Below are 24,463 nucleotides of genomic sequence, written 5' to 3' on the forward strand. Positions count from 1 at the left end.
GTTGATATTACTTATTTGCTCAAGTACCGTTTGTGATCTTCTGCTTTTTTCCCCTCTGAACTCATCTCCTACCACTTTTGCTCTTGCTTTGTAAAATCCATAAACATTGGGGTTCTTTCTTATGCTGAAACACAGATGCTCCTTGCATCTGCCCTAGCTGTTCTTCCTTCTGGGGGTGCAGTTTCCTAGAATTTGCCAGGACTGATTCTTGTCATTAAGGACTCAGCTTATAAGTCACCTCCTTCAAGCTTTTCTCTGACCTTCCAGTCTAAGGTGGCCCATCAGGCACTCTCTGTTTCAGCACAGTTTTATTTTCTTTATACAATGTATAACTACTTGACATCTTCTGTTTTAAAAGTGCTTATTATCTGTCTCCCTCTGTTGGAATGAAAGCTTTCTCAAAACAGAGGCCTTGACCTCATGCTTTGAGCTGTGCTTGTCACATAGCAGGAGTTATTTTGACTGGCTGACTCAGTGCTGAACCTCCACATTTCAGCACCATTAAGGCAACACTGTCTGCTGACAGAACTCTGCTTGCTTCCAGGGATGTGCCCTGGAGTCAAGTTCTGCCCTAGTATTCTTGAGCTAATGATGTTTCCCTTCTCCCCAGTGAAGTGATATTCTTTCCTGCTGGTCTTCTTCTTGTCTTATGCCCTCTAGTTTCTGGTCAAGTCCTATATTCAGAACTATTTTCAAAACTCCAGGCTACATCCTCTACCTGACTTTGAGACTGTACCTTTTATGAAGTCATCTCTGTCTTTCTCCCGGAAAGTGCTTCTTGGAGGAGCCAGAAGGTCATGTTGTTTGGTAGACGATGGTGAGGTAATGCTATAGATTCAGAATGCTCTTGCATTGTTTCCCCATTCTCCCCTGTGAAGTATTCAGCTGGCTTGGTTTCATTTCTATTTTCCTGGCCTGATTCAGCTCTTCTGAAGCAGGCATAAAAATTGCCATTTCTTTCTTAGACCATCGCTCGGCTTATGCTTGCCTTTTATCCCTGACTTCTTTCTTCTTAAGTGCTAGAAAATTTTGCTTCAAATATAAAGTCAATATAACATGACCTGGATGCATAAAAGCGGTAATTAAATGACTAGTTTATTATTTATTGAGTGCTGTTGGTGCTCATGGGTTAGTATGAAGTATAGGAAAACAGACAAATTCCTGTTTGAGGTCACAGCGAGTGAATTTTCTTCCATGTTACCTTTGGAAGGCTCATCAGAGAGAAACTCAGCAGTGAAACAAGTTTTGAAACATTAAGGTTGGGTGCTGGATCTTTGATATGGGTTTTATTATCACTGACCCACCAGGTAGATAGTTTACAGAGCTGAGTGCCTGCTAGTCACAAACTACCATGAGCAAATCCTCTGATAAGAGGATACAGAGATGTAAAAGTTGTAAGCCTAAGGAGAGGTTGCAAATGTGGGCCTGCAGGCTAGATTCAGCTGACAGATATTTTTATTCTAGTCTGCAGTGTTCTTTTTTTTTTTTAAATGAGCTAATATTTTAAAGCTTGGAGCTTTACATTTAAAAAATATGGATTTCTTATTTTTCCTGACATATTGAAAGGCCCATATTCCCACACTGAAGAAACTGGCAGGAGCTGAGGATACTGCCCTCTTCCAGTGAAATATTCATTCACCAATTCTTCACACTCTGCTACAACCTTCCCTTGTCAGCACAGAGCAGGAAATGTAATTGCTTGCTCTTACAATGTAATTGCACGTTGGAGACACCATGATTTCTGTTGGCGTTGTGAGGGAGAGATCAGTAGAAATGCAAAGACAGGAAGAAGTAAGAAACATTTGAGCCAAATCTTGAAGAAGAATCAAAATTTCAAAAGATTGAGATGGAAGAAAGCATTCTCAGTGGACGAACTGACGGAAGGCAGGCCCAGCAGCTAGCAAGTATGGACAGTGAAGATAGAGACACAGAACCTAAAATGGTGCTGCTTTAGTGAAGAAGGGAATGATGAGAATGCTTCTCTGATCTTCTGGACTTACTGATTGGCAATATGAGTCCAGAAAGTACCTGTCTTGAAGCAAAGGAGAACCTGAGATGGGCAGAGGAGATGCTTTTAAGAATCCTTTCAGGAATGAAAGAGGACATCTTTTGTCCATTTCTGCTACTAAAGAAATTTTTTTTCTGAACTTTAAAAATAATACCAGTTCATTGTTTAAAAGTCTGTAAAAGGTAATAGAAGCTTAATATGAAAATAAAAATCACAGGTAATCCTACCATTCAGGACATTTCTTCATTGAATTGTAGAGTATTAATATTTATTTATGTATGGATAAAAGTATACTGTAGATTTATATGTTTTACTATAGATTTTTGTAAATACATATAAGCATGTATCTTATTGACTAGTTACTTGCATTTTTCAACTAATGGTGACCTTTCTCTATGTTATTAACTGGTCTTTTATAATTTTTAAATGACTGTGTGTGATTCTACATATGAATTTACTATAATTAGCTATTTTTTATTTGTTGTCAGTTAATTGTACCTAATGGTTTGTTATTATAATAAACATTGTGATTACATTTATTTATATCCATGCAGATAAATATCTCCATAGATAAATCACAGTGGTATGCACAAATTATTTCCTTATGAGAAATTTCTCTAAATTGAATTGCCCAGTCATAGAGAAGATATTTTTGAAAAAGTACATTCACTTTTCTACAACAACTCTATAAAATGTAAACTCTGCAGACTCCAGCCTCAGACTCAGAGATCCATAAAATGTTAAGGTTAGGTGAAATTTTGACAAAATCCATCATGATGCTTTTATTTTACCCATTAAAAGAAATCAAGAGTCTGTGAATTGAAGTGAGTTGCTTAAGTTATTTAGTCAGAGGATAAATAAGGACAATGAAGTGTTTTGTTTTGTTTTTTTTTTGGAAAAGTCATTATGTTTAGTATACTGAATTACATACTGATTATATCTGAGTAAATTGGGTGTAAAGTGACCCTATATATTTTTCCAGTTGTAAATTCACAGCCAAAGTATCATCACAACAAACCTATGAGGATGAATTGAGGTAGGAAAATTACTAGCTAGGAGCAGACTATTAGACCGTGTAATGTAAGTTAATCTTTCTGTAAGGCTTCTCTGAGCATAGCAGATGGTTCTCAATGTTTCTAAAGAGTTCACTGGCTCGTGGAAGTGGAATGCTTTGCTCACAGAAAGAATTTTAACCACCCTGATTCAGCAAAATTGCCCTGAGCCCTCTTGTAAACTCTGGATTTTCTATAATGGTTCAGCACTACTCTCACTTTAATTTACGTTGACACCATCCTTGCCATTTGTCAATGAAGTAAGTAAAGAGCATCCAGGAAGACATGGATTGAATAAATGGCATGAAGTAAGAGTATATTCAATCAAATTAAAACCTCAATGTCTTGTTTAAAGTTACATTTTTAAGGTGGTCCTCATTAAATTCCACTTTATGTAAGTGGAAAATAAGGGAGATTTCCCTGAGATCTGATGAAGGGAGTACTAGATTACCTATAAATAAGAGGCATATGATTCACAGACCATCAGAGGATATTCCTAGTTATATTACACTGTATTATATTTTTATGTAGTGCATAATATGTGTTAGAACATCTATAAAATACATATGTTATTCTGTATAATCATGCCAGCAACACTATGAATTAGATATTTTCCTCCTTTACAGTAAGCTGAGGATTAGAGATGCTTAATAATTTGCTCAAAGACATTTAACTGATGAGGGGTGGAGCTAGGACTGAAACCCACCTCTGATTGACTTCAAAGCCACGAACCAACCTTCCATCATATTTAATTTTTGCTGTAATGCTTACCCCTAGAAACATCAAGGACTCTGCCAAAGCATGACTAATTCATGAGTCAGTCCATGGCATTTGTTACTCAAATGCTTAGACAGGTTTCTTGCTGTAGAATGGAATTGGCAGGAGGAACTGGGATGTAGAATTAGGAGATAGGGAGATATTCCTTATCTGGGAATGAGATACTATTCAGGGGTCCAGGGAAGAGGGTATGATAAAGAGTCAGTAAGAGATCATGGGTCCCCAGTGAGGGGATGAGAACATGTGCAAAGGGACAAGAACAGGCTGGGCTAGATGGAATCTATCTGCAGGCAGTGAGGGTTAGGGTACAAAGCCCTGAGGTGCTGAATTATCTTAGAAGATGAGGCTTGGATTTGTCCTAGGTTAGTAGTTCTCAAATTTGAGCATATATCAGAGTGCTCTGAAGGCATATGAAAACACAGAGTTTCTGATTCAGTAGATCTGGGTAGGGCCTGAGAATTTACTAAGAACTTCCCAGGTGTTGATGCTACTGATGGTCTGGGGACCACCATTGCATACCATTGCCCCAGAGCCCTAGGCCAGGCCACCCTGCTGCTCTCAGCAGGGTGATTCCAGCTGTGGGGAATGAGATCTATGTGAAGAAAGGCAGGTCACTGCAATGACAGAATTACCTCTGAGATCCTGAGTTTCATTTCACAATATCCAGAGGTTGATGATTTGCCAGAAATAACTAAATTTGCAGAGAGAGAATGAATTTTCTCAGACTTTTTAGTCTAGTGAGTACCGTAAGTCTTCTTTCTGGGTAGCTAACTGACTCTAGCCCACCTCAAACAAAGGTCTAAAAATAAAGCAACATAATTTCTAGTTCCTTGACTATTATGGACCTCAACCCCAATACAAATATGTTCTCCTGTTGCTAGTTCCTAAAAATCTTATTACAGATGAGCAGCCCTTAGAGACTTCTTTACATTTATTCCATTTGAATCATTTTGTTATCTCAGGTTTCAAGAAAACCTGTTTTTTTTCCCTCAAGCATCATTTACTTTTAACCTTTTTATGTTTTAGAGGCAAACTTTGCAAATTGGTTTACACTCATGAATGCATTGGCTTAAACAGGAAATTATAATGTTATCTCATATTTTAAAAAAATTCACCTTGAAAAGAATGAGCCTTGAATTTCACACTCTGTGTGTATGTGTTTGCTTTCTTACATTTGTTCTGTTTTTAGAGTGTGGATTTCTGAATTTAATACATGGAATATAAATTCCATTTTTAAGGTGCTTAGAGAGAAGCAATTCTTTAATAACTGAGTCAATCAATAACAGATTTTAGATTAGAAAGGGATCTTAGAAATTATCTAGAAGTAAGCAAACTTTCTCTGTAAAAGACTGCATAGTAAGTATTTTCATTTCTGCAGGTATGTTATTGTGACGTAATAAGAAATATATTTTGGTTTTTATCCCAGTTCTTGGCCAGAGCTCCTAAAATCTGTGTAGTTTCCTAATTTTGAAGGTGCTAAGAACATCTTGAATTCTTATATTTGGTCTTTAGCCCTGACACTTGATGCAGAGTTCCTAAATTCCTTTGGATATCTTGGATAATAGGAGCATTTTTTGTTCCAATGAGGCAGCTCCTGGTGGGCTCCTGGATAGGAAGCTGGTCGGTAAAAGACCTGGCCATAATTAGAAGCTTGGAAATTTCAACCGTATTCCCCCATCCATCAGGAAAAGGAGAGAGGCTGGAAACTGAGTTAATGATTGGTTTTGTCCATGTGATGAAGTCTCCATAAAAATCTCTGAACCTTGGGGTTTGGAGAACTTTCAGGTTGCTGAATATACTGAGGGGCTGGGAAGAGGGTGCACTTGGAGAAGGCAAAGAAACACTGTACTCTTTCCCCTGCACCTTGCCCATGCATCTTTTTTTTTAACTGGCTATTCCTGAGTTGTATCCTTTTATAATAAACCAGTAATCTAGTAAACAGTTTTCCTGAGACCTGTGAGCTGTTCTAGCAAATGATCAAACCTGATGAGGGAGTCATGGGAATCTCTAGTCAGCATAGATGACAACCTTAACTTTCAATGAATGGGTCTTGTGGAAACGAGACCTTAACCTGTGGGGTCTGTTAGTGTCTGAATTGAGTTAAATTGTAGGACATTCAGTTGATGTCTACAGACAGAAACGCTTGGTTTGTGGGGGTGGGGCTGGGGGGAGTTTCATGAATAAGTGTAGTCATAGAGGAAAATGAGTGATTTTCCTTGCATCAAGCGATATGGTCTCTGTTGTACCTATTAAACTCCTGTTTTCATCCCAAACAGCAATAGACAATACATAAATGAATGAATGCAGCTATGTTCTAAAAAAGCACTTTATCCACAAGAACTGTTGGTGGCCAGATTTGGCTCCTAAGCCATAATGCACCAACCTCTGATCTAGTTCATTCCATCAATCTGTCTGTGAGGAAACTGAGGCCTGAATTAATCAGTGACTGGCTCAGCTCACCCAGCTAGGAAACGGCAGGCAAAGGCTCCTACTAGGATCCGAATCCCAGGCAAGTGTCTGTACCACAAACCCGCTGGCACAGTAGGGGCCCTCTACCCTTTCTCTGAATCTAGTTAATCAATTTATGCATCAAAGATGTCATTCCTTCAGCTGCCCCTGCTGCACACACGGTATGAGGCCAGGGGTTCCTAGTGTGTCCTTTGTGCTTTTCTAGTCACTTGGTTATAAAAATATCTCATCTCAGATGGCCTTTAAGAGGTTTATGTGCTTATGAAAATAAAAGAAATGTACTTCTGAACGTTTGAACTTTTTTCATTTTCCTCAGTTTGGTGGGCTAAATCTGACACTCTTCTAAAGAGGCCAAGGTTGAAGGTTTGATTCATAAATGGATAGAGAGAAGAGCCGTTTCAAGGCCACAGATGGTGCAGGCCACCGACTGAGCATTTGTCACACGTGTTCTGTGATCTCACAGGGCTCCAGGAGAAAAGGGAAGTTGATGCAGAGCAAAGGGCTCCTGAAAAAGAGAAAGACTCAGAGCTAACGTTTCTCCAGATTAGAAGCAATTCATCTTCTTCATTTTTCCATGAAAACCACACTTTTCTCATTGTTGATTTTAGAACAAAAACTGTCACCTGAACCTCTTTGCATCCTACATTAAGCTTCTCCATCTGCAAACTAAGTGAAACACTGTATATTCTTTAGTAATATCTTTAGTGAACTTGCCTTGAAATCACCTGTCATCTTTGTCCTGCCAAATATATATGGATATTTATTATTTCATTATGTATCATAGTATTATTATATCTTGCTATTTAACCATTCTTGTTATATCAGATTTGCCATTTACTCCCTGAATCTGTCATGAGGCACATCGTCCATATCTTTCAGTTAACTAGGAGAGTACTCCTGCCTTTGGGGAAGTGACAACGTTGATGCCTGGATTCAAGAATTCTTGAGGCAGAGTGTTCAAAATATGTGAAAGATTTGTTGGGGTTCCAAATCAGAGACCTATTCTGTCTTCTTACAAACATATTTTTGGACTCTTGGGTTTAAGGAGAACTGATACACTCTCAGGTTATCTCTGTGTGTATGTGTATGTGTGTGTGTGTGTGTGTGTGCGCGCGTGTGTATATATGTGCTGAGGAGGGAGTTATTATGAGGATACACATGGTCTGAAGCCACATCTGCCGATGTCAGGATCTGGGGCTGTAATTGGGTCCTGGCACTCTATTACTCTGTCTTCATGGTCCTCTCACGTTATATTTTTTGCTGTTCTCTTTTTCTCTTGTTACCAATTAGTCGATTTCCTGATTGATTATTCCCTATATCAAATTAAGTAGAGCCAGCTTTATTGTGGCTAACTAGCATTACTCCATGGGTAGGGTTTTCCTTCTAAGATGCCTAATGTATCACTAGGAAACCTTTGGTCTGAAATGCCCAGCTTACCTCCAGTTGGTGGTGTCTGCATACAAAGAACAACCTGGTGCTGTTGCCCTGAACATGATGGTATTATCTAGGATATGAACACTGGACATTGAGTTGAATGACTTCTTTAACTTTGTTGTATTTCTAGCTCTATTTTTTTATTGTAAAAGAAATTCACATTTTTTTGTTGAAAAATATTTTAAGTATGCAAAACTTAAAACAAGGTATAATCTATCACCTACATATAAAAACTATTAATATACTGATCACTTTTAAGTTTTTTCTTTATGCATAGTTCTGTATTGAGTTGAAAAAATAATGTTTACATGTTTTTTGTTTAACCTTAGAGCATAGTTTTCTCTTGGGTATGTAAATATCCTACCAACAGTGATTGTAATTAGCTGCAATATATATCATAGCATAGTTATACTCTATTTAACTTATCCAATGTTGGACATTTACATGGTTTCATCTCTGCTTCTTAAAATTCATCAGCATTTAGGATTAATTTGTTAAAACAAATTTCTGGAAGTAAATTTACAGGGTCAAAAAGAATCATATATTGTCAAATTGTTTTCTGTAAACGTATGCCAAGTTTTACCTTCGCCAGCAACATATGAAAGCCTGTCTCACCACACTTCCACAGCATCAAATGATAGCCTTTAAAAATAAGTCTTGCGGTGTTAAAAAGGATGCTTTATATTATTTATTGCTAGTTATTTATTATATTGATTATTCTGCTGTTGTTGCTTCGAGAAAGTAGTTGAGAGTCTAATCATACCTGTACAAAAATATGAAAAAACTTGCCTTTCAATTTTTGCCATTTGAGATGCTAATCCATATATGAATATCTGTCTGCTCTAGCCTTCATACACTGAGTTTGACATCAGCGGCAATGTCCTTGCTCTGATCTTCAATCAAGGAATGATCTGGTAAGCCAACTGTGGGCAATTCATCACTTGAAACAAGCCTGCAAGATCATTATTGCACAAAGCATGGTAGCCTGGTGTCAGAGAAGTCCACAATCAGTGCCTAACTCAGCATTTGTTTTTCAGAGTGAATGGCTATGTAGAGTTTACTTTTCTGTCCAGATTTGAAGTCTTAATTCTATAAGGCATCTGCCTGTTTTGCAGAGCACTTTTTCATCAAATACTGGGAGTCTAGGTTCTGGCTTCTAGATTATTTGAATGCTTTTTATAGTTTTATGTCTTGTGACACTAGGATCTCACAGTGAAACATTAATGATCCCATGACTAGATGTTAAGAATGAAAGAAATTAATATAAGATCTTTCTGAGAAACTTACTTGTGGTCACTATTGTATATATTTTAAATGGAATTTATAGCTACTTTAAAAAAATATTACCTTACTGAATTCAATACTTGATAGAGATGAAACACATGTTTTAGGAAGGTTTAGTTAGAAATATGATTTTTTTTTTTTTGGTAACTTGTTTCATGGGGCCATTTGCATATCAAAATGATTTCTTCTGATGTACAAAGGATTGTCATATCTTTTATTAAATGAGAGCATTTTCACTGTAAATCCTGACAGGTTAAGATGAGTTGATACAGTAGAAAACATTTTTGACTATAAGAATTGAATCATAGCAGTAAATTCACCTGGGGACCATGTGTCTTGAAAATCTGTCACTCTTAACTAACACATATCAACCAACAAGCAGTTATAACTGAGCTTCCTTATCCCATTGACACAGGACAAATATTGTGCCAGTGATCACACCATTGTCCTAAGTACATATGCTATATGTTATTGGGGTCAGTTTTGCATGAGCTTCATATGTTACTCAACTCCTACAACCACGGCTAGTCTGAATTGTTAAACCTTTGTGAAAGCAGACCTCTCTGCAAATGTTAAAATGATCTTGCTTAAATAAACTAAAGACTATAGTCAAGGGCTCCATCATCCTGTGTTGGGGCCCGTCAAATTCCTGGGCCTCACTAGGTCAAGCCCTGTGAAGGGAAGACTATAAAGAGATCCTCTTCTCCATTGTCAGGTATGTTTAAAAATATGATTCCTCTTCTCTTGCTTTCCAAGTTTTACAGATTATTTATGGCTCATATGTCCAGAAAGTCATTAAGGAGTGAAAGACATCCTTCTCCAGGCAGAGAGGAAAGTCAAGGTGGCTCAATGTGTGACTGTCTACGGAGACAGCAAAGGGCTCATCTTCTGATCTTTTGTCTCCTGTAGGGGATTCTGCTGTCATGGCAGAAAATGGCCAACACTGCTGTTGGGGTAATGGGAAACCACTGCCTTCTACCAGTTTTAAAATTCCTTGGCTCTTATGCAGAGTGTCATAAATCCCTCAGGCCTGGTGGGCACCATTTGTACAGACATATGCTGCATGTTTCTCTCCTGTGCTTTCATAATGAAGACAACAGATTGACCTAGAAATTTGTTGTCATTGTGAGCAAAGCTCTTATAATTGTGTCCTGATTGGTTTCACCTGTAATTTTACCACTCTTTAGTTCACTATTATTCATACTGAAATTCTTAAATATCCAAAAAAAAAAAATACTCTTCAGTTCTTGGGCAAACCCGTCACCAGAATCTTTGTAGTACCATTATACTATCACTTTTTCTATATTCATCCTTGAGATATTGGTCAAATCTTGCTTCTGGTTAGTTTGAAGAGGACTTTAGAAAGTGATTCTATTTTTTGAGTGTATAAGACATTTACATGCTTCCCAGAGTTCTAGAAGCAAAAAACCATCATTCACTTTTGGGTCAATCCTTTGTACAACCAGTCTTTTCCTCCTTCCCAGAACACTGGTGAGGGGGTAGGGATGTGATGTGGGGAATGTGTAGTTCAAGTTTAGTAGGCTCCCTTGTACTCAGACTATTTTATGAGGCATAAGGATCTGATACCCGAATTTTGCCATTTTCTACAGAAACGATTGAAAGTGTATGGAGATTTTGTGTTCAATATTACTGGTTTGTGACTGGAGATGTTCAATAACTGCTTTAGGAGTTTCTGAGTAGTGAAGGCTATTTACACAGATATAAACAATTGTCAAACAATCATAGGTAAAATCCATTTTGTTATGAATTGGCTAATATGATCAGTATCAGCTCCTTGGAAGAAAAGCTATGAGCAACCTAGACAGCATATTAAAAAGCAGAGACATTATTTTGCTGACAAAGGTCCGTCTAGTCCAAGCTATGGTTTTTCCAGTATTCATGTATGGATGTGAGAGCCGAACTATAAAGAAAGCTGAGCGCCAAAAAATTGATGCTTTTCAACTGTGGTGTTGGAGAATACTCTTGAGAGTCCCTTGAACTGCAAGGAGATCAAACCAGTCAATCGTAAAGGAAATCAGTCCTGAATATTCACTGGAAGGTCTGATGCTGAAGCTGAAACTACAATACTTTGGCCACCTGATGCGAAGAACTGACTCATTAGAAAAGACCCTGATGCTGGGCAAGATTGAAGGCAGGAGAATGGGATGACACAGGATGAGATGGTTGGATGGCATCACCGATTTGATGGACATGAGTTTGAGCAAGCTCCTGGAGTTGGTGATAGACAGGGAAGCCTGGCGTGCTGCAGTCTGTGGGGTCGCAATGAGTCGGACACGACTGAACGACTAAACTGAACTGATCAGTGAAACTATATTACCCACATATTTTTAAAACAGACAGCACAGGTTTTGTAATCATATTTTTAAATGATGGAAGCAGATCATGTCTTTATCAGAGCAGGTTGTAGCCGTAGCAGAGAACACACAGTGAGAAAGAAGATGGGTTTGGACATTGTTCGAACACTGTCTCCTGTATCTCCCTGCCAGTCTTGTCACAGTCTGCTATCTCGCTATTTCTTACTTGATCAAATGTGGGTAATTTACTTGACACGTACCATGTCACTAGAATAATAAGGAGAGCTAAATAAAAGAAGCTTTCATTTGCTTTGATCTTCTTGGAAGAAAAGCATTTTATAAGGCTAAGGTATTACAGTGATCTTCAACTGACAGATGATGGGATCAGGTCTGAGTAAGGGACTTAGTGAGCTAAGCTGATTAGTGAGTAGCAGGCAAAGATGGAATGAGCTTTAAGATTCAGATATCACTGTGCTGGCATCTCTCTTTCTAGGTTAATGTTCTTGAGTCATTTGTTCAAATGCCTGTGTGATATTTATTTTGAAATTCTTAAACTTATTTACCTATAGATGCACTTATGTATATGAATATACATGTGTGCATACAGATAAATGACACATGCCTATGTATAGATACACATGTATGTGACATTAGACAAGTTTGCATCTTGAATTATGTGTAAAATCGTCTTAGGATAGACTAAGTTGTGTACCAATGAAATACAATCCCCAAATCTTAGTGACTTAGAAAAGGAAAAGTTTATTTCTTGTTTACTCCATGTGAAATGTGAGTTGGTAAAGGACTCTGCTCCTGTACGTTACTCTCACTATAGACTCATAGACCGGGACAGAACAGGATCCCTCTGGAGCATCACTGGTCAGAGCAGCAGAGAGAGAAGAGAACAAAAACTCCACAGCATTATTAAAGTTTTCACCCAGTAGTGAGACACTTCATTTTTATCTCTAATTTACTGGCCAAAACAAATCACATGGCTAAGCCTGACTTTGAGGAGGGGGCAAGCATAATCTGTAAGTATATTGCATTACAAGCATTGACATTTGGGAATATAATCTAGTGCTTTGTAATTATGACTCCTCAGCTGGGACTGTCACTCACTCACCTACTAACATTTCTGGGGTTCCAGGTTGTTCCAAAGTTTACCTTCATTTTTAAAAAACTAATGAACCTTATATCTTAGAGAAGTTAAAGATTCACTGCAAGTTTGAATGGAAAGTACAGAGTTCCCATATACCTCCTACCCCTACCCATGCACAGCCTCTGTTGACATCTTCCAAAATGCTGTACATTTGTTATAATTGATGAGCCTACATGGACAAATCATCATCACTCAAAGTCCATACCATTTTTTAAAAAATAGTCCATCTTTCTACAGAGTCTTTGGTCAATTTAGTATGTTTAAATATTTTTCAGATCTGTTGTATGGGAACCTACCAACAAGACAGCACAAACTGTAACAAATTATCACTTTTCAATGAAATGGTTTAATGTTGGGTTGTACAAGTTCAATTATAGCAGAAAATAACTTCTTCATCTAACTCAACCCCTTACGCCTTCAGTTCAGTCGCTCAGTCATGTCCGACTCTTTGCGACCCCGTGAACCGCAGCACACCAGGCCTCCCCGTCCATCACCAACTGCCAGAGTCTACCCAAACCCGTGTCCATCGAGTTGGTGATGTCATCCAGCCATCTCATCCTCTGTCGTCCCCTTCTCCTCCTGCCCTCAATCTTTCCCAGCATCAGGGTCTTTTCCAATGAGTCAGCTCTTTGCTCAGGTGGCCAAAGTATTGGAGTTTCAGCTTCAACATCAGTCCTTCCAGTGAACACCCAGGACTGATCTCCTTTAGGATGGACTGGTTGGATCTCCTTGCAGTCCAAGGGACTCTCAAGAGTCTGCACCAATACCACAGTTCAAAAGCATCAATTCTTCGGCACTCAGCTTTCTTTATAGTCTAACTCTCACATCCATACATGACTACTGGAAAAACCATAGCCTTGACTAGACAGACCTTTGTTGACAAAGTAATGTCTCTGCCTTACAATATACCAAATCTATATTGGATTGATCAAAACAATTATTCCATGTAACCAGGAAATAGAATGTGCAAACCCTATCTAGAATTGCTGGATTTTATTATATTTGGGACAGTTTAAAAGATAGGACACTGCTTATATTTCTGAAAAAAGTGTGCATGTATCCACTTTTGGATTTTGGATTAATAAATTCCCATTAATGTGGCTTTATGGTGCTAATGGATTTTTTCATCAATGGAAGTTGAAATTTATTTTGTTGAAATAACCACTGAAGTCAGCAAGTTAAGAGTGACCTTACCCAAATGGTTCCTGTTTAAAAGTGCCATGTTAAAATACTTTTTAAAAATTGCATGTACAGATCAGTGGACTTCCAGGACCAAAAGTCCTGGAAGTAAGAGAATAAACAGATAAACAAAATTAAATGGATGTGTTGAATTTTCATCTCAAAAACACATAAAGCCTGCAATTGCATATCAACAAAACATAGTACCTTATTAGGCACAGATACACAATTCCATTGGCTCTAAAATACCATAAACACCACAAATAGAAAAGAACACAAGAAAAACTTATTTTAACATTTTCTTTCATTAAGTAAAAATTAACTATCCATGAAAAAATAATTAACACACATTTGCAGTTTATTTGAATATAATGGGTAGCTTTAAGAGTTACTTATAAAAAAAAAGCTAATTTTTAATTTTTGGAGAGGAGTTTTTTTGAAGCTAAATTTTTCGATATATTAATCAATGATATGAACATTAAGGTTAAGTAAACTGTTTTTAGAAGTCGAAGAGAGAAGTAAAATGAATGTAATATATTGTTTGGTCTGTTGTTTAAATTTACCAATAATAAGTGGATATAGTGAGTGATCAACATAGTTTGTGTGAAAGACTTATGTGCAATACCTGAAATAATCAGGAAGATGGTAGAATGTGTACAAGAGATGGAAATAAATTAAGTTTGTTAACGTAAAGGGTTTATGTGACTGAAAAGTGGCAACACATTTCTGCCTTTGGCAAATAAACACAATGTAAAATAAACAAATGCTTGGTGACTTTGTTGTGGAGTGAAGCTCCATGGTGAGAAGAGTTCTGTTCTTCTTTTTAGGATGGGCTCCTTCTTCGCTCCCAGCCTCCCCGGCATCAATATCCTTCGGCTCCATACATCCATGTACTTCCAGTGCTGGGCTGTGATGTGTTGCAATGTTCCTGAGGCCAGAGTCTTCAAAGCTTCCAGATCAAATAACTTCTACCTGGGAATGCTCTTGCTCATCCTCTTCCTGTCCACCATGCCCGTCCTGTACATGATCGTATCCCTCCCACCATCTTTTGATTGTGGCCCCTTCAGGTTCGTACCTTTGTGATTCCTTTTGGGCATAGTTTTCTTTCAGAGGTGGAGATAAAAATGGTCACTCATTGTATAAGCGATCATTTTTTTCCCCCAAGCAACGACATTTTGGTCTATAGGAATGATATCTTTGGAGTATTCAGACTCAGTATGGGGCATGGAAATTCTTAAGCAAGATCCATCTATTTTCACTGGCAGTCATAAAAGGGAAAATAATTTAACAGCTTCAGGCTCTGCCCACGTGAAATATGTACAATGAATCTGAGCTATTTCCATATAAGGAGATAGCAAAGAGAAAGGTTTGATTACACTAGTCTATATGTGAACATTTTCTTGGTGCTAGGTCATCTCAGTCAGACACTGGAAAGCTACTATTACTTCTAACACGAACCACTTAGTTGAAAAAAATAAAAATAGGAAGGAAGAGAGGAAGGAGGGAAGGATCAGAGGGAGGGAGGGATGAAGGGGCAAGAGAGAGAGAGGGAAGAAATGAAGAAAGGGAAGGAGGGAGGGAAGGAAAGAGGAAGGTGGGATGGAGGGAGGAGAAAGAAAGAAAAATTACTCCACAAGATACTTAGGAAGTGGGATCATTATCAGATAATAATGTATATAAAGAGAGTCACATCATTTATAATCCAAATTCTACATGCTAGTAAAAAGTTTAAGGATGCTTCTCATGTATATTCTCCTCAAATAACAAGGATAAATCACTCAAGTCAGTAATAAAGAGTCAAGAAGGCTCTTTAACTTAGAAATATACTTCTATACAGTTCTCATGACAGAGATCTCTCTGTGACACTTAACTAAGAAAGCAAAGATTTCAGGTCTGGAGGATTGATTTCATTCTACCACAAGTTCCCCCGTGAATCTTGGCATGTTGAGTCACTGATCAGCATGCATCTGAGTTATTTCTACTTTTCAGTGAGGAAATGAGAATGTGAAAAGTCATGTGAATGACAAGTATGATACAATAATGGACATACGTAATTTCTCCTTCATGCCTTCAGAACCAAGTTGTTGAAGTCAAATTTCCTTGCTCACAGACTTAAGTATAAAAGAGATATTTTCATTTTAATAACAGTCTGTAATTACTGCTCTACTGGAAAAGAAAGAAAGAAAACGTTAAGCCTACTGATTAAGCCAAAACTGCTGGAATCCTGTCACACATAGTCAGAAAGCTGAAATTGACAAGTCCTGTTTCCCTGCCCCACCCAGGTGGGCTGAAATAAATAATGCAAACAGTGACATCTGGGGGCTAAATGTGAAACTGCAGTTTTGAAAGCAATTGCTCAGGATAGAAAGAGATGAGCCATCTAAAAACTTTAGTTAATTGGAAATCACCCACACAATTAAATATCCAGGATATGTTTTAACTTTTTAATTGAAAGTGGATCCTTCTCAGAAAAATCGATTTAGCTGTCTTCAAAGGAAACCCTACAAGGCCAACATGGAGCTGGGCAGTGGTAAGAAATGTCCATTGATATTAAAAATATCATTGAGCTAGTTACTGCACAGTTTCAGCTTTTGAAGCCTAATTCTTCTTCCCTTTTTAAATCACACTGAGTTACTATTATTTTATTAATAAAAATTAGTCTGTATCTAAGGAATAGTGTCTGATTTTGACCAACTGTTTCCAAATTGGCAAACTTTGGCAAATTAACAGTGTGTGTGTGTGTGTGTGTGTGTGTGTGTGTAGTCATATGTATATAGTCATATATATATGACTATTTTGAGATCAAGAAGGAAATGTAAATATTCTTAGTGGAGCATTGGGAAAGGGATATATCTGTCCTATTTAGTCTACTTTTCCTGGAGCAAAAGAATGTATACTTGATTTATTCATTGGATTTTAAAGTTTAAAGTATTTTCCTACTTTGGTAGTGACGTGAGAAAACATGTAATAGTAGGAACCTCATGGCTTGCCATCCTAAGGGATCCTGAGTTCGAGGTGGTCTGCCCAGCCTGCCTAGAGAGGGGTGTTTGACCCTACTTGGCACCTGGGTGGGCAGCAAATTGATAAACATGCATTTGAGGTAGATTAATGGGGACACGATCATGGCCAACCTCTCCCAAATGCAGGTACGTTTTCAGGTAAGATGACTACAATACCTTAGAAGACCAATTCTGCAAAGCAATTTGATGAGGTATTCTGCTTGTTCTGGTTTCATAACAACTGGTCAGAGAGGGGAATTTTCCAGAAAATTATTCCAATAGGCCATGAAGTGAATTTACCTTAACAGTTTGACAGTTAAAAAATGATTTCTTTGGTGTCCAGATGAAGAAAATTCTTCTAATTGCTCTACCACATTTCCTGACACTTGATGCTTCTCCCCAGAGCGCCCTCACTAATAATTCTGAACAATTTCTAGTTCTCTAGGTTCTCACACCTAGGGAAGGAAATGGCAACCCACCTCAGTATCCTTGCCAGGAAAATCCCATAGACAGAGGAGCCTGGGGGACTACGGTCCATGGGGTCGCAAAGAGTCAAGCATGACTGAAGCGACTGAACACACACACACACAGGTTCTCACACACCTCCTTGCTACATTATGGTAATGATAACTTTATGTATTTTCATCTAGCTGCAAAGGTAACATGTGTTTATCCTAGAAAATCTGGAAATTATAAAAATATTTTCACATGAAAATACACACTAGCCATAACCGCAAAGACCCGAAATAACAACTCTCAGCCTTTTGGCATTTTGTGTTACGTGTTCTTTTTTATGCAGACTTCATACTGAGATCATATAATATGTATAGGTTTATATTGCGTATCATGACACTGTTATTACATTACTCATTTGATGTATCAATTTTTCTTAATAGTGTAGCTGACTTCTACAGCTTGAAAGTGAAAGTTGGTCAGTCATGTCCAACTCTTTGTGACCCCATGGACTATACAGTCCATGGAATTCTCTAGGCCAGAATACTGGAGTGGGTAGCCTTTCCCTTCTCCAGGGGATCTTCCCAACCCAGGGATCAACCCTGGTCTCCTGCATTTCAGGCATATTCTTTACCAGCTGAGCCACAAAGGAAGCCCTACAGCTTGGGGACAGAATATTTTCATTTCAAAAGTCCACACACAGTAGAGTGTTGGCCTGTAATTTGAATTAATGAATGAAGAATGTTTACGGTGCACTAAGCACTAGAGGAGATGTAGGGGTATGTTGGGCATCAATTCTGGTTAGGTGGGCCTTTCCATCTGGCTGAAAAGACAGACATAGACTGTTTTAATCTGGGGTGGATGGAGCTATGCCCAAGAGAGCTGTAAATTTAAGTTCAGTAGCATTTCACTTAGCTGTATACTCACAGCAGGCTGGAAGAGACTTCTGGGAATATTATAAAGTGACATATTTTGGTTAACCTGTCAAAAAAACGGACTGCTGGGATTTATAGATGCTTCTAAAGTTTGTATATAATAAAAGATCTGGACTCCTGGTAAGAGACCTAACCTGGAAAAGGCACCCAAGAATCCTCAAAGATGCTAATAGCTTCACATTTCCTATATACTAGATGCAGAGAAGACTTTATGGGTAAGAATGATTTTGTAAAATTCCAGTTTCCCCAGTCTGATATTCATTAGCCATAGCCCGAGAGGCTAGAGAAGGGTGGGGGGTGGGTTGTTCTATCTTCTCTTGTCCTCTCTGCCTGTCTCCTCACTCTGGCTATATTCCATATGTCATGGTAAAGCATGGTCAGCTAGAATGGATGACAAAGAATAAACTTTGGTGGGACAGGTTGATACAATCTTGAATTGTCAATCTTAATTGTCAATTTCTTCATTCCCTCTTATGTATCATAGGTTTTGCTAATTATTGTGTAGATCTATAATTTGTGAAGCAAAATTTATATATCTGTAGTCTAGTGACTCCTGACAAGATACTTGAAGTCACTTTCAGTCTACTAAAAGATATAATTAGTTAGATCAGGAGAGAAAATAATCTGATCTGGAACTTGTGGGTCACGTTTATTTAGCGGTTAAGAATGTAGAAAGATCAAAAGACAAAAGTAAAATGAAAATATTCTACTCAGTGTTATGCTAACCTTTATTCTCATGATACATACAATTTGCTGGTAAAAAATTCAGTATCTTTTCTGAAAATGACACATTTTCATAGCAAAATCTATATGCATATTCAGAAAAAAATAATTCTGCATGATGGATATTACTTTTATATTCATATTTTATATATTTATTCATAAAGTAACCCAAATCTTAGAAATATAACTTTAAAAAGTCTTCTCCTGGGGGAGAGGGATAAATTGGGAGATTAAGATTGACATATACACACTGCTGCTGCTGCTGCTGCTGCTAAGTTGCTTCAGTCATGTCCGACTCTGTGCGACCCCATAGACGGCAGCCCACCAGGCTCCCCCATCCCTGGGATTCTCCAGGCAAGAATACTGGAGTGGGTTGCCATTGCCTTCTCCGATATACACACTACTATATACAAAATAGATAACTAATAAAGACCTACTGTATAGCACAGGGAAATCTGCTAAATGACCTACATGGGAAAAGAATCTAAAAAAGAGTGGATGAATGTATATGTGTAAATGATTTACTTTGAGGTACACCTGAAACTAACACAATGTTGTAAATCAACTATGTTCCAATAAAAATTTAAAAAAAATATGTATCTCCTGATTCTATGATTAATTTCCTAACTGCTTGGGCTCTGTGTTTGCATTGGTATAACATTTCTCATATCTTAACCATATGTTGACAGTATGAGTTCAAAGTATCAGGAGTTGTAGCTAAGCAGCAGATTTCTAACCTGAAAGAGTACTTAGGCAGTGTTTGAGAAAAATTTCTTGTTTTCTTGCTGTAACCATGGTTTTTACATCTGTTTTAAATAAACGTCTCTCTTTTTTTCAGTGGCAAAAATAGGATGTTTGAAGTCATTGGAGAAACGCTGGAGCATGATTTTCCAAGCTGGATGGCAAAGATCTTGAGACAGCTTTCTAATCCTGGACTGGTTATTGCTGTTGTTTTGGTCATGGGGTATGTGCTTTCCCTCCTCATAGAAAGAGCCTTTGTGATGTTCTTCCTGCTCCTTTTAAGTTTCAGTGTTTTCAACTCTCTCTTTCTCCCCAGGGGTTGTGCTGTAACCTAACCAAATTCAGCACTGATTACGTGGTGGTGAGAGGCTAAAATTCATGAGCCATATTCTCATCCTATTGCATGTAATTCATAGCCATCTGCATCTGTATTTGCCAGCCTAGGATTATAAGATTTGTTCCCAAGTAACCAAAATAATTATCAGTAAACAGCTAAGGCAAGGGAAACATAAATGCTAAATCTAATCAGCACATCAGGCTTCCCTCCCGCCCCTGCCTTCCACCTCTTTTTCCATAAAGCAGATGGCTGTAAACACATAGAAATGATGAGCCTCTAAGTTAATATTCCCCTTGAGGGCCCTATAGGCTGTATTTCAGGGCTGAAGGCTTAAAGGGTCTTAAAAATTACCCTGTCCTTGTTCCTAGAAGGCCATCAATAACTGTGTCTGCCCATAATAGAATCAGAGGACCAGAAGGCTCTTGGAAAGGTCATTTAGTCTTTCCTTTCAAAGTCAGAGGTGATAGCCAAAGGGCAACTTGAGAGGGGGCTTTCATTCCCATATGACTTTCTTTGGTTTCTGACTCTTGGCCACCACAGATAAACTTACATTCTAAGCAAAGAAAATATGCTTCCTATGGAAGAGCTACAAAAAGTGCCCCAGCCCTTCCTTTCAAACCCCAAGTCCCTCATAAATGAAAAGTCTGGAACTGCTACTGCTCTCAGTCAGTGAAGCCACTCTTGTGGACACTCTGACACTCTGATTTGTTTAAATAAAGGTAAAACTAGGAAATCTCAGGGAGAGAACTCCCAGTGGTTTAAGTAAATGAACTGGGTTCTGGGCCAAGTTGTTGTGATTGTCTCTGCAGTGGTTGAGTGGTCACAAGCCACATCCGTGATGGCAGGTGTCATCCTCAAGTTTATAAATTGAGAAACAGACTTAGAGGCAGGAACTGGTTTTTCCCTAGGTGAGAATACAGCAAAATGATAGGAAGGCTTTGACAGTAAATCCAGCACTCACCTCTTACACCATGATGCCTTCTTTGAGGGAGAGCTAATAGCCTGTAGGGATAATTAAACAGTAAAACAGATTATTTTATGTATTACAGAACCTTGATCATGGGATGGCATTACGAATCTGATAGTGAATCTCTGGTGCAGATGTGTTAGAACATAACCTGCTGGAGGCAACATGTTTCCCCAGATAGCCCTGGAAGTGATTTTCCTTCTCTGAGTTTTTATGATACAGCAGCTATGGAGACCATATTAAGTATCATGTGGCTTTTGTGGTATAAAGGAGGTCTTGTTTTAAAACACACACACACAAAACTTAATGTCAGATTTTATGACTATATTCTTAACTTAGTGAGAGACAGATTTATTTCTAAGCTAAGAAGCAACATTGTTCTAATGCCGCTAATTAAAGATTTAATAAGCTGCCTTGGGGGTATGGGAGAGGAATGAACACTGCCCTTGTTCTAGGCACAATCCATATATTAACCCATTTAATTTCCACAATAACCTTAAGAAGTTGGCCACATTAATCATATTATTGAAAGCACATGGAAGATGTGCCCCAAATCAAATGGCTAATAATTAAAGCCCATGTCTTCTTATTCCCCACCTCTTATTCCCCTCTACTTTTTTAGCACTGAACACTCAGTTCAGGCTGAGTGAATACGCTCATGAGAGTTGGAAGCCACTTGTCTGAGATGTTCTACAGCCATGGTCAGCACACTTTTCCTTAAAGGTCCAAGATATTAATAGTAGATACTTCAGGCTTTGTGATCCAAGAGGCAAAGTTGAGGATATTATTTAAATACTTTTATAACTATTTTAAAATATAAAAACCAATCTTAGTTCATGGGTCATACATAACAGGCTGGGAGTCAGATTTGCCCTGGAGGCCATAGTTTGACAACCCCTGATACGGACTGTCTAGATGGAAACTGGCAGGATGTAAGATCAAATAGATGTCCCACAAGGTTGATTTTAGTTCTGACGTTCTGATTTTAAACTTGAATTTCAGTTTATTGTTGATTTGATATTTCAGATACTGCGATTTCATCTTCAACACTTAACGGTGTCCATATAATTGGTTTGGCTTTTTATTACCTTTAATTAGAGAATGTTTACAAGCATTTTGAATTTCCCCAGTGAATCATATTCAATCAACTTGGATGGTTTTGGGGTAACTGAGTTTAAGCTCATTCTCTGCAGGCAGTTTCATTCCTTTGGAGACTGAAAAATGATCTATGAGTATTCCTCACTGAAGGTGCATTTCAAGACAGAAAAAGTGATGAATGAATACAGAATTACAGTCTGCAAATGATTTGTGAGGTCTTTGAGTTCTTCCTCCAAATCCAGGCACTTTTCTAAGAAAATTCTTGTAATACACACACACATTTATTGAGCACCTACTTCATGCCAGATATTATACCAGATGTTTTCAGGTATATAATGTCATTCAAAGTTCCAACTCTTGTATAAGAAATAAACCCAGCAGAAACGATATCAATAACTGTGTTGCTAGCAGCAGATGGCTCATAAAGGTTATGATCTGACGTGTTGGAGTAGAGACAATGTGTTCAGTATCCAGTTATTTGCAATAAAGGGCAATGCCAGTTACCTTTTTTTTTAACTGCATTTCTTCCTTTGTTTGTTTTGCTTTAAGTGAAGATGAATGTGTTTATTTTTGCAAAAATGTTTGGCTGGAATTTGCTCTTTTGAGAAATGTAAATGTCACTTATATGCCAAGACTATTCTTCTCTGAGACATTTTCTTTTGAAGGAGAGAGAAAGGCAAACAATACATCCTATGGATAAAAAGGCCATGTTAATTAACTATGACTGAGGATTATAGTCTTAGTTGTAAAAGCCCAAGGTGGGAATTGAAAGTGGAGAGTCAGTCTCCTTTTTATTCTACACATTCCCTAAGCTTCAAGAGATTTCCTCTTCCCTTGGATGCCATTGGTATCGATTTAAAATGCTTTTTTTAATTATAACATAAAATTATATTACTACATTTCCAAGGAGCAGCTAAAATTAGGCAGTAAGATATGTCAGACAGAATGCCTTGGGCTGTGAAGGAGGAGTCTTAGGTGCCATTTCCCAGGTCCACCCTAGTCACTGTGTAGTTCTGAACATGCTTCTTCACCTTTCTGTACTTCAGTCTTTATCTACATAATAGAAGTTCGGAGTAGAAAATATCTTAAAGTCACTCCAGGGCCAATATTCTATGATTTAATTAATGTAAATTTAAGCAGAATCTTGAGGAACTGAAAAATACCATACATTTTATTTTATTTTTTGAATTTAGTTTGACCATCTATTATCTCAATGCTACTGCAAAGGGCCAGAAGGCAGCAAATTTGGATCTAAAAAAGAAGATGAAACAGGTAGGATACAATATGTTTCAGAGAAATATTTGTCTTCATTCATGTCAAGTTGTAGAAAACACCAGGAAATCTCATGTTCTTCTTCTTTACTATTTTTTATTGCTAGCAAGCTTTGGAGAACAAAATGCGAAACAAGAAAAAGGCAGCTGCACGAGCAGGTTTGAGCTCTGTTATGTTTGCATTCTTTTCTCCCTACAAACAGCATGCTCTTCCTTATTTTTCCCTCTCAAAATGGGGCATTTGATGCAGAGAGGCATTATTGCCACAGCAAGTCATCTTATACTCTTTACAGTCCACCTTTTCAGCCCTTTCAGGCTTCGTATCCAGAGAGTTCGGTTCTTTTCCAGTGGGAGAAAGAAAAGACAAAGAAAAATTCAGGAACATAAAAGTAGCATTAGTGATAGAAAAGGGCTTTTACTAACTGATGGAAGATGAAGAAAACATCCATATAGTTATACATATAGCAGAGACAGATGTACAATCTCTCCTGCCCATTTTGACCATTTTTATATATAGACACATTGGGAAGATACTAATAGAATCCTCTGGGTTCATCATTATTGACTTCCCAGAGTGTTCTCTAATTCATTAACCTCTTTTACTTTTTAACCTCTTTAATTTTTAACTTCCTGTGTAGCTCAGTTGGTAAAGAATCTGCCTGCAATGTTGGAGACCTGGGTTTGATTCCTGGGTCAGGGAGATACTCTGGAGCAGGAAACGGCAACCCATTCTTGTCTGGAGAATCCCATGGACGGAGGACCCTGGTAGGCTACAGTCCATGGGGTCACAAAGAGTCAGACATGATTTAGTGCTATCTTTCTTTCTTAATTTTTAAACTATTTGTCAAAATTACTGATATGTTTTGCCTTATATGTGGAAAAGTGATGAATTTTTTGAAAATCTTTTCTAACTCTTCCCTCATTCCTAATTCTAAAGCTCTGTATATTAGTAGGACTCTTCAGTTCAGTTCAGTCGCTCAGTCGTGTCCGACTCTTTGTGACCCCATGAACCACAGCACACCAGGCCTCCCTGTCCATCACCAACTCCTCACTCCCCCATAATTAATAATGTTAATAATAAAAAAGCCTCAACCCAAATTAGCTGAAGTAGAAAAGAAATTTATTAGTTCACATAAATGAACAGGAGTGTGGTATGTAATACTTCCAGTCACATTTTACCCCAAGTTTAGAAGCAATCAGGACTGAGCCCCATTTCTCTGTGGGTCTTTCAATACTACATTCCTATTATGTTGGCCAACCTTTAT

The 24,463-nt window shown here is 38.0% G+C and overlaps 1 protein-coding gene across 5 annotated transcripts in view; it reads left to right on the top strand.

Moving 5' to 3' along the window:
* Positions 1-24,463, top strand: part of TMC1 (transmembrane channel like 1) — a 390,992-nt gene that overhangs the window by 363,963 nt on the left and 2,566 nt on the right. For all 5 annotated transcript variants that reach the window (XM_081505441.1, XM_081505443.1, XM_081505442.1 and 2 more), the window contains 5 exons: positions 8,587-8,654; positions 14,502-14,741; positions 19,623-19,748; positions 23,121-23,199; positions 23,306-23,357. In XM_081505441.1, the coding sequence (XP_081361567.1) occupies positions 8,587-8,654; positions 14,502-14,741; positions 19,623-19,748; positions 23,121-23,199; positions 23,306-23,357 (565 nt within the window). The remainder of the gene's footprint in view (positions 1-8,586; positions 8,655-14,501; positions 14,742-19,622; positions 19,749-23,120; positions 23,200-23,305; positions 23,358-24,463) is intronic.

Source organism: Giraffa tippelskirchi, chromosome 1, assembly GCF_054371585.1.
Source record: "Giraffa tippelskirchi isolate mGirTip1 chromosome 1, T2T-mGirTip1v1.2.pri, whole genome shotgun sequence".
Lineage (NCBI taxonomy): Eukaryota > Metazoa > Chordata > Mammalia > Artiodactyla > Giraffidae > Giraffa > Giraffa tippelskirchi.